This window comes from Oncorhynchus masou, unplaced genomic scaffold (genome assembly GCF_036934945.1).
Source record: "Oncorhynchus masou masou isolate Uvic2021 unplaced genomic scaffold, UVic_Omas_1.1 unplaced_scaffold_5824, whole genome shotgun sequence".
Taxonomy (NCBI): domain Eukaryota; kingdom Metazoa; phylum Chordata; class Actinopteri; order Salmoniformes; family Salmonidae; genus Oncorhynchus; species Oncorhynchus masou.
The window spans coordinates 5,893-16,140 of record NW_027012244.1 but is presented as its reverse complement, the minus strand read 5'-3'; the positions used below and the strand labels follow the sequence as shown (position 1 = coordinate 16,140).

The 10,248-nt window shown below is 52.9% G+C and overlaps 1 protein-coding gene across 1 annotated transcript; it reads left to right on the top strand.

Annotated features, from left to right (window-relative positions):
• Positions 1–261: 261 nt before the first annotated feature.
• On the top strand, positions 262–1,308 carry LOC135536251 (condensin complex subunit 3-like; the record flags this gene model as incomplete). The annotated part of the gene is made up of 3 exons (XM_064962616.1): positions 262–337; positions 420–489; positions 1,006–1,308. Coding segments are annotated over 3 exons (273 nt in total), but the record flags the coding sequence as incomplete, so codon positions are not given.
• Positions 1,309–10,248: the final 8,940 nt, after the last annotated feature.

Sequence of the window (10,248 nt, the reverse complement as noted above, 5' to 3'; positions counted from 1 at the left end):
ACTACTGAGGGTAGAGAGAGAGAGAGACTACTACTGAGGGTAGAGAGAGAGAGAGGAGACTACTACTGAGGGTAGAGAGAGAGAGGAGACTACTACTGAGGGTAGAGAGAGAGAGACTACTACTGAGGGTAGAGAGAGAGGAGACTACTACTGAGGGTAGAGAGAGAGAGGAGACTACTACTGAGGGTAGAGAGAGGAGACTACTACTGAGGGTTGTGGTTCATGTTACTGTTAGACTGAATCAGATGACATGGAGAGAGATGTAACTCCTTAGTCTTCATCTCTACAGAGGCTGCCAACCAGGACCTGGACCAGTCTGCCAAGAGGCCCAGGAGAGGTATAAGCCCATCTTACACACCTCCTGCTAACCTCTGACACGGTTGAGCACCACTAACAGTTGATCGTGTGTGTGTGTGTAGGTCAGAGGAAACCCTCCACAGTCAAAGGAGCCAAGAAGTCCAGCAGATCGGCAGAGTCCTCCGAGGAGAGGTGAGAGGAGGGGAGGAGAAGTGCTTAATCGTCCCTGAATGTTGAAATGGATCCGTTCTGTATATCACCTTTATTTTCTCCCTCCTCTCCCTCCGTCTCCCCTCCTCCTCTCCCCTCCTCTCCGTCTCCCCTCCTCCTCTCCATCCTCTCCGTCTCCCCTCCTCCTCTCCCTCCTCTCTGTCTCCCCCTCCTCCTCTCCATCTCCACTCCCTCCTCCTCCTCCTCTCCATCCCTCCTCCTCCTCCATCCGTCTCCCCTCCTCTCCATCCTCTCCCTCTCCTCTCCCTCCCCCTCCTCCTCTCCATCCGTCTCCCTCCTCTCTCCATCCTCTCCCTCCTCCTCTCCATCTGTCTCCCTCCTCCTCCTCTCTCCGTCTCCCCTCCTCCTCTCCATCCTCTCCCTCCCCTCCTCCTCCTCTCCATCCGTCTCCTTCCTCCTCTCCATCTCTCTCCCTCCCCTCCTCCTCCTCTCCATCTCTCTCCCTCCCCTCCTCCTCCTCTCCGCCTCCCTCCATAGTGATGGGGAGAATGTTCCAGACTCGGTGCCGGTACCCCGTCCATCCCGCCGGGCCAAGACGGCAGCTTTGGACAAAACCAGACTGGACCTCAGTGCCCTCCTCCACCAGGAGGCCAACACCTCGTAGAGTCCCAGGTCAGATAGGGTAGAGAGGTCAGGATGCGTGTTTGCTGCCGAGTGGAATCAGTGATGTATCAGAGTAGTGGACATGTCGAGCAACAGGTTTAGAGACAGAAGGAAGTCCTATCATCAACCTGAATGAAAAATGTATTTTTATTGGTTTAAATAAAACGATTAAACTTCCTGGTATGTCTCTCGGCTGTAATTCTCCCTTTGTTATTGAGGTCTGTATCCTTCCAGGAAGTCCCATTGAGGTCTGTATTCCTCCTGGAAGTCCCATTGAGCTCTATATCCCTCCAGGAAGTCCCATTGAGCTCTGTATTCCTCCAGGAAGTCCCATTGAGGTCTGTATCCCTCTGTTATTGAGGTCTGTATCCCTCCAGGAAGTCCCATTGAGCTCTGTATCCCTCCAGGAAGTCCATTTGAGCTCTGTATTCCTCCAGCTCTGTATTCCTCCAGGAAGTCCCATTGAGCTCTGTATCCCTCTGTCCCATTGAGCTCTGTATCCCTCAGGAAGTCCCATCTCTGTATCCCTCCAGGAAGTCCCATCATTGAGCTCTGTATTCCTCCAGGAAGTCCCATTGAGTCTGTATCCCTCCAGGAAGTCCCATTGAGGTCTCCGGAAGTCCCATTGAGCTCTGTATTCTCTGTTATTGAGGTCTGTATCCCTCCAGGAAGTCCCATTGAGCTCTGTATTCCTCCAGGAAGTCCCATTGAGCTCTGTATCCTCCCAGGAAGTCCCATTGAGCTCTGTCCCTCCAGGAAGTCCCATTGAGCTATCCTCCAGGAAGTCCTGATTGAAAAATCCCCCCATCCCATTTGATTGGTTGAGCTTATCCCTCCAGGAAGTCCCATTGAGCTCTGTATCCTCCAGGAAGTCCCATTGAGCTCTGTATCCCTCCAGGAAGTCCCATTGGCTCTGTATCCCTCCAGGAAGTCCCATTGAGCTCTGTATCCTCTGTTATTGAGGTCTGTATCAGGAAGTCCCATTGAGCTCTGTATTCCTCTGTTATTGAGGTCTGTATCCCTCCAGGAAGTCCCATTGAGCTCTGTATCCCTCTGTTATTGAGGTCTGTATCCTCCTCCAGGAGCTCTGTATCCCTCCAGGAAGTCCCATTGAGCTCTGTCTGTATCCCTCCAGGAAGTCCCATTGAGCTCTGTATCCCTCTGTTATTGAGGTCTGTATCCCTCCAGGAAGTCCCATTGAGCTCTGTCTGTATCCCTCCAGGAAGTCCCATTGAGCTCTGTATCCCTCTGTTATTGAGCTCTGTATCCCTCCAGGAAGTCCCATTGAGCTCTGTCTGTATCCCTCCAGGAAGTCCCATTGATCTCTGTATCCCTCTGTTATTGAGCTCTGTATCCCTCCAGGAAGTCCCATTGAGCTATGTATCCCTCCGTTATCCTGTATCCCCTGTTATTGAGGTCTGTATCCCTCCAGGAAGTCCCATTGAGCTCTGTATCCTCTGTTATTGAGGTCTGTATCCCTCTGTTATTGAGGTCTGTATCCCTCCAGGAAGTCCCATTGAGCTCTGTATCCCTCCAGGAAGTCCCATTGAGCTCTGTATCCCTCCAGGAAGTCCCATTGAGCTCTGTATTCTCTGTTATTGAGGTCTGTATCCCTCCAGGAAGTCCCATTGAGCTCTGTATCCCTCTTGGAAGTATTGAGGTCTGTATCCTCCAGGAAGTCCCATTGAGCTCTGTATCCCTCCAGGAAGTCCCATTGAGCTCTGTATCCCTCCAGGAAGTCCCATTGAGCTCTGTATCCTCCAGGAAGTCCCATTGAGCTCTGTATCCCTCCAGGAAGTCCCATTGAGCTCTGTATCCTCCAGGAAGTCCCATTGAGCTCTGTATCCCTCCAGGAAGTCCCATTGAGCTCTGTATCCCTCCAGGAAGTCCCATTGAGCTCTGTATCCCTCCAGGAAGTCCCATTGAGCTCTGTATTCCTCTGTTAGTGAGCTCTGTATCCCTCCAGGAAGTCCCATTGAGCTCTGTATCCCTCCAGGAAGTCCCATTGAGGTCTGTATCCCTCCAGGAAGTCCCATTGAGCTCTGTCTGTATCCCTCCAGGAAGTCCCATTGAGCTCTGTATCCCTCTGTTATTGAGCTCTGTATCCCTCCAGGAAGTCCCATTGAGCTCTGTATCCCTCCGTTATTGAGCTCTGTATCCCTCTGTTATTGAGGTCTGTATCCCTCCAGGAAGTCCCATTGAGCTCTGTATCCCTCTGTTATTGAGGTCTGTATCCCTCTGTTATTGAGGTCTGTATCCCTCCAGGAAGTCCCATTGAGCTCTGTATCCCTCCAGGAAGTCCCATTGAGCTCTGTATCCCTCCAGGAAGTCCCATTGAGCTCTGTATTCCTCTGTTATTGAGGTCTGTATCCCTCCAGGAAGTCCCATTGAGCTCTGTATTCCTCCAGGAAGTCCCATTGAGGTCTGTATCCCTCTTACAAAGGGATACCTCGCCATTACTGAGGTGTGTATGTTGTGTGGGAGCGTTGCAGGGGTCACGGTGTGTGTGTGTGTGGGGGGATGGGGACTGAACAGGGTGTGGTACAGTACTGAGATGGTCATTATCACTGACCGCAACACATTGGTCCAGTTTCTGCTTACATCTCAGCCAATCACATCGTATGAAATAGTTATCTGATGATCTACACTGAACAAATATAAACGCAACGTGAAAGAATTGGGTGACATGTCTGGTGAGTACGGAGGAATTGGAAGATGCTGTCATACAGATCGATCCAGAGCATCCCAAACATGCTCTATGGGTGACATGTCTGGTGAGTACGGAGGAATTGGAACACGCTGTCATACAGATCGATTCAGAGCATCCCAAACATGCTCTACGGGTGACATGTCTGGTGAGTACGGAGGAATTGGAACACGCTGTCATACAGATCGATCCAGAGCATCCCAAACATGCTCTACGGGTGACATGTCTGAGTATGCAGACTATGGAAGAACTGGGACCATTTCAGCTTCCAGGAATTGTGTTCAGATCCTTGTGACATGGGGGCTGTACATTATCATGCTGAAACATGAGGTGATGGCGGAGGATGAACGGCCTCAGGATCTCGTCACGGTATCTCTGTTCATTCAAATTGCCATCGATAAAATGTTAAACAAAGGCTTCATAAAAAAATAAAATTGACATCAATAAAATACAATTGTGTTTGTTGACGGTAGTTTCTGTCTGCTCATCACCATAACCCCACCTCCACCATGGAGAACTCTGTTCACAACGTTGACATCAGCAAACCGCTCGCCCACACGACACCATACTCGCTGTCTGCCAATCGCCCGGTGCAGTTGAAACCGGGAAGAGCACACTTCTCCAGCGTTGCCAGTGGCCATCGAAGGTGAACACTGAAATCGGTTACGACGCCGAGCTGTTGTCAGGTCAAGACCCTGGTGAGGACGACGAGCTGTCGTCAGGTCAAGACCCTGGTGAGGACGACGAGCTGTCGTCAGGTCAAGACCCTGGTGAGGACGACGAGCTGGCGTCAGGTCAAGACCCTGGTGAGGACGACGAGCTGTCGTCAGGTCAAGACGATGAGCACACAGATGAGCTTCCCTGAGACGGGTTCTGACAGTTTGTGCAGAAATTCTTCGGTTGTGCAGAACCCACAATTTCATCAGGTGTCTGGGTGGCTGGTCTCAGACCATCCCGCAGGTGAAGAAGCCGTATGTGGAGGTCCTGGGTTGGTATGGTCACATGGTCTGTGGTTGTGAGGCCAGATGTGGAGGTCCTGGGCTGGCGTGGTCACATGGTCTGTGGTTGTGAGGCCAGATGTGGAGGTCCTGGGCTGGCGTGGTCACATGGTCTGTGGTTGTGAGGCCAGATGTGGAGTCCTGGTCACATGGTCTGCGGTTGTGAGGCCAGATGTGGAGGTCCTGAACTGTCGTGGTCACATGGTCTGTGGTTGTGAGGCCAGATGAGAAGGTCCTGGGCTGGCGTGGTCACATGGTCTGTGGTTGTGAGGCCAGATGTGGAGGTCCTGGGCTGGCGTGGTCACATGGTCTGTGGTTGTGAGGCCAGATGTGGAGGTCCTGGTCACATGGTCTGCGGTTGTGAGGCCAGATGTGGAGGTCCTGGGCTGTCGTGGTCACATGGTCTGTGGTTGTGAGGCCAGATGAGAAGGTCCTGGGCTGGCGTGGTCACATGGTCTGTGGTTGTGAGGCCAGATGTGGAGGTCCTGGGCTGGCGTGGTCACATGGTCTGTGGTTGTGAGGCCAGATGTGGAGGTCCTGGGCTGGCGTGGTCACATGGTCTGTGGTTGTGAGGCCAGATGAGAAGGTCCTGAGCTGGTGTGGTCACATGGTCTGTGGTTGTGAGGCCAGATGTGGAGGTCCTGGGCTGGCGTGGTTTCACATGGTCTGTGGTTGTGAGGCCAGATGAGAAGGTCCTGGGCTGGCGTGGTCATATGGTCTGTGGTTGTGAGGCCAGATGTGGAGGCCCTGGGCTGGCGTGGTCACATGGTCTGTGGTTGTGAGGCCGACATCTCTACAACGACAGAGGCGACGAGATGGTAGAGCAATTCACATGAAATTCTATCTGGCAACAGCTCTGGTTGAACATTCCAGCAGTCAGCATGCCAGTTGCTCCCTCAACTTGAGATGTCTGTGGCATTGTGTTGAGACACCTTGTCCCCCAGCACAAGGTGCACCTGTGTAATGAGCATGCTGTTTAATCAGCTTCTTGATATTCCACATTTGTCAAGTGGATGGATGATCAAAGCAGAAATCCAACAGGGATGGAAACACATTTTTACACAAAACATGAGAAAATCAGCTTAATCAGAAAATGTATGCAAAAAAAGGATCAGTTTGTTTTTATATACATTTTGGAAAAAAATTCTCAACCTGTTTTCGTCTTTCATTATGGTATTGTGATGTCATTATTGTGATGTCATTATGACCTCTGGGGGGGGTAGTGGGGTGTACAGGGTTAATAACCTCTGGGGGGTAGTGGGGTGTACAGGGTTAATAACCTCTGGGGGAAGGGGGATGTGGGTGTACAGGGGTAATAACCTAACCTCTGGGGGGGTGGGGTGTACAGGGTTAATAACCTCTGGGGGGTAGTGGGGTGTACAGGGTTAATAACCTCTGGGGGGGGGTAGTGGGGTGTACAGGGTTAATAACCTCTGGGGGTACAGGGTTAATAACCTCTGGGGGGGGTGTACAGGGTTAATAACCTCTGGGGGGGTAGTGGGGTGTACAGGGTTAATAACCTCTGGGGGTGGGGTGTACAGGGTTAATAACCTCTGGGGGGGTAGTGGGGTGTACAGGGTTAATAACCTCTGGGGGTAGTGGGGTACAGGGTTAATAACCTCTGGGGGGTAGTGGGGTGTACAGGGTTAATAACCTCTGGGGGGGTAGTGGGGTGTACAGGGTTAATAACCTCTGGGGGGGTAGGGTTAATAACCTCTGGGGTGTACAGGGTTAATAACCTCTGGGGGGTGGGGTGTGGGGTACAGGGTTAATAACCTCTGGGGGGGTAGTGGGGTGTACAGGGTTAATAACCTCTGGGGGGGGTAGTGGGGGTGTACAGGGTTAATAACCTCTGGGGGGTAGTGGGGTGTACAGGGTTAATAACCTCTGGGGGGTAGTGGGGTGTACAGGGTTAATAACCTCTGGGGGGGTAGTGGGGTGTACAGGGTTAATAACCTCTGGGGGGGGGTAGTGGGGTGTACAGGGTTAATAACCTCTGGGGGGGTACAGGGTTAATAACCTCTGGGGTGGATGTACAGGGTTAATAACCTCTGGGGGGGGGGGTGTACAGGGTTAATAACCTCTGGGGGTGGGGTGTACAGGGTTAATAACCTCTGGGGGGTAGTGGGGTGTACAGGGTTAATAACCTCTGGGGGGTAGTGGGGTGTACAGGGTTAATAACCTCTGGGGGTAGTGGGGTGTACAGGGTTAATAACCTCTGGGGGTAGTGGGGTGTACAGGGTTAATAACCTCTGGGGGGGAGTAGTGGGGTGTACAGGGTTAATAACCTCTGGGGGGGGGTAGTGGGGTGTACAGGGTTAATAACCTCTGGGGGTGTACAGGGGGTGGGGTGTGGGGTACAGGGTTAATAACCTCTGGGGGGGTAGTGGGGTGTACAGGGTTAATAACCTCTGGGGGGTAGTGGGGGGTGTACAGGGTTAATAACCTCTGGGGGGGTAGTGGGGTGTACAGGGTTAATAACCTCTGGGGGGTAGTGGAGGTAGGGTTAATAACCTCTGGGGGGTGTGGGTGTACAGGGTTAATAACCTCTGGGGGTAGTGGGTGTACAGGGTTAATAACCTCTGGGGGGTGGAGTACAGGGTTAATAACCTCTGGGGGGGTAGTGGGGTGTACAGGGTTAATAACCTCTGGGGGTAGTGTACAGGGTTAATAACCCTGGGGGGGTAGTGGAGTGTACAGGGTTAATAACCTCTGGGGGGGTAGTGGGGTGTACAGGGTTAATAACCTCTGGGGGGGTAGTGGGGTGTACAGGGTTAATAACCTCTGGGGGGTAGTGGAGTGTACAGGGTTAATAACCTCTGGGGGGGGTAGGGGTGTGGGGTGTACAGGGTTAATAACCTCTGGGGGTAGTGGGGTACAGGGTTAATAACCTCTGGGGGGGTAGTGGGGTGTACAGGGTTAATAACCTCTGGGGGGTAGTGGGGTGTACAGGGTTAATAACCTCTGGGGGTAGTGGGGTGGGTTACCTCTGGGGGTAGGGGGTTAAGGGTTAACCTCTGGGGGGTAGTGGGGTGTACAGGGTTAATAACCTCTGGGGGGGGGTAGTGGGGTGTACAGGGTTAATAACCTCTGGGGGGTAGTGGGGTGTACAGGGTTAATAACCTCTGGGGGGTAGTGGGGTGTACAGGGTTAATAACCTCTGGGGGGTGGGTACAGGGTTAATAACCTCTGGGGGTGTACAGGGTTAATAACCTCTGGGGGGGGGTGTGGGGTGTACAGGGTTAATAACCTCTGGGGGGGTAGTGGGGTGTACAGGGTTAATAACCTCTGGGGGTAGTGGGGTGTACAGGGTTAATAACCTCTGGGGGGGTAGTGGGGTGTACAGGGTTAATAACCTCTGGGGGTAGTGGAGTGTACAGGGTTAATAACCTCTGGGGTGTACAGGGTTAATAACCTCTGGGGGGTAGTGGGGTGTACAGGGTTAATAACCTCTGGGGGGGGTAGTGGGGTGTACAGGGTTAATAACCTCTGGGGGTAGTGGGGTGTACAGGGTTAATAACCTCTGGGGGGGTAGTGGGGTGTACAGGGTTAATAACCTCTGGGGGGGTAGTGGGGTGTACAGGGTTAATAACCTCTGGGGGGTAGGGTGTACAGGGTTAATAACCTCTGGGGGGTAGTGGGGTGTACAGGGTTAATAACCTCTGGGGGGTAGTGGGGTGTACAGGGTTAATAACCTCTGGGGGGGGTAGTGGGTGTACAGGGTTAATAACCTCTGGGGGGGTAGTGGGGTGTACAGGGTTAATAACCTCTGGGGGGTAGTGGGGTGTACAGGGTTAATAACCTCTGGGGGGTAGTGGGGTGTACAGGGTTAATAACCTCTGGGGGGTAGTGGGTGTACAGGGTTAATAACCTCTGGGGGTAGTGGGGTGTACAGGGTTAATAACCTCTGGGGGGTAGTGGGGTGTACAGGGTTAATAACCTCTGGGGGTAGTGGGGTGTACAGGGTTAATAACCTCTGGGGGGTAGGTAGTGGGGTGTACAGGGTTAATAACCTCTGGGGGGTAGTGGGGTGTACAGGGTTAATAACCTCTGGGGGTAGTGGGGTGTACAGGGTTAATAACCTCTGGGGGGGTAGTGGGGTGTACAGGGTTAATAACCTCTGGGGGGGTAGTGGGTGTACAGGGTTAATAACCTCTGGGGGTAGTGGGGTGTACAGGGTTAATAACCTCTGGGGGGGGGGTAGGGCTGGGGGGTGTGGACAGGGTTAATAACCTCTGGGGGGGGTGGGGTGTACAGGGTTAATAACCTCTGGGGGTAGTGGGGTGTACAGGGTTAATAACCTCTGGGGGGGTAGTGGGGTGTACAGGGTTAATAACCTCTGGGGGGTAGTGGGGTGTACAGGGTTAATAACCTCTGGGGGTAGTGGGGTGTACAGGGTTAATAACCTCTGGGGGGGTGTAGTGGGGTGTACAGGGTTAATAACCTCTGGGGGGGGGTAGTGGGGTGTACAGGGTTAATAACCTCTGGGGGTAGTGGAGTAGTGGGGGGTGGGGGTACAGGGTTAATAACCTCTGGGGGGTAGTGGGGTGTACAGGGTTAATAACCTCTGGGGGGTAGTGGGGTGTACAGGGTTAATAACCTCTGGGGGGTAGTGGGGTGTACAGGGTTAATAACCTCTGGGGGGTAGTGGGGTGTACAGGGTTAATAACCTCTGGGGGGTAGTGGGGTGTACAGGGTTAATAACCTCTGGGGGGTAGTGGGGTGTACAGGGTTAATAACCTCTGGGGGGTAGTGGGGTGTACAGGGTTAATAACCTCTGGGGGGGGTAGTGGGGTGTACAGGGTTAATAACCTCTGGGGGGTAGTGGGGTGTACAGGGTTAATAACCTCTGGGGGGGTAGTGGGGTGGGTTAATAACAGGGTTAATAACCTCTGGGGGTAGTAGGGTGGGGTGTACAGGGTTAATAACCTCTGGGGGTAGGGTGGGGGCAAGTACAGGGTTAATAACCTCTGGGGGGGGTAGTGGGGTGTACAGGGTTAATAACCTCTGGGGGGGTAGTGGGGTGTACAGGGTTAATAACCTCTGGGGGGTAGTGGGGTGTACAGGGTTAATAACCTCTGGGGGTAGTGGGGTGTACAGGGTTAATAACCTCTGGGGGGTAGTGGGGTGTACAGGGTTAATAACCTCTGGGGGGGTAGTGGAGTGTACAGGGTTAATAACCTCTGGGGGGGGGTAGTGGGGTGTACAGGGTTAATAACCTCTGGGGGGGGGGTAGTGGGGTGTACAGGGTTAATAACCTCTGGGGGTAGTGGGGTGTACAGGGTTAATAACCTCTGGGGGGTAGTGGGGTGTACAGGGTTAATAACCTCTGGGGGGAGTAGTGGGGTGTACAGGGTTAATAACCTCTGGGGGTAGTGGGGTGTACAGGGTTAATAACCTCTGGGGGGTGTA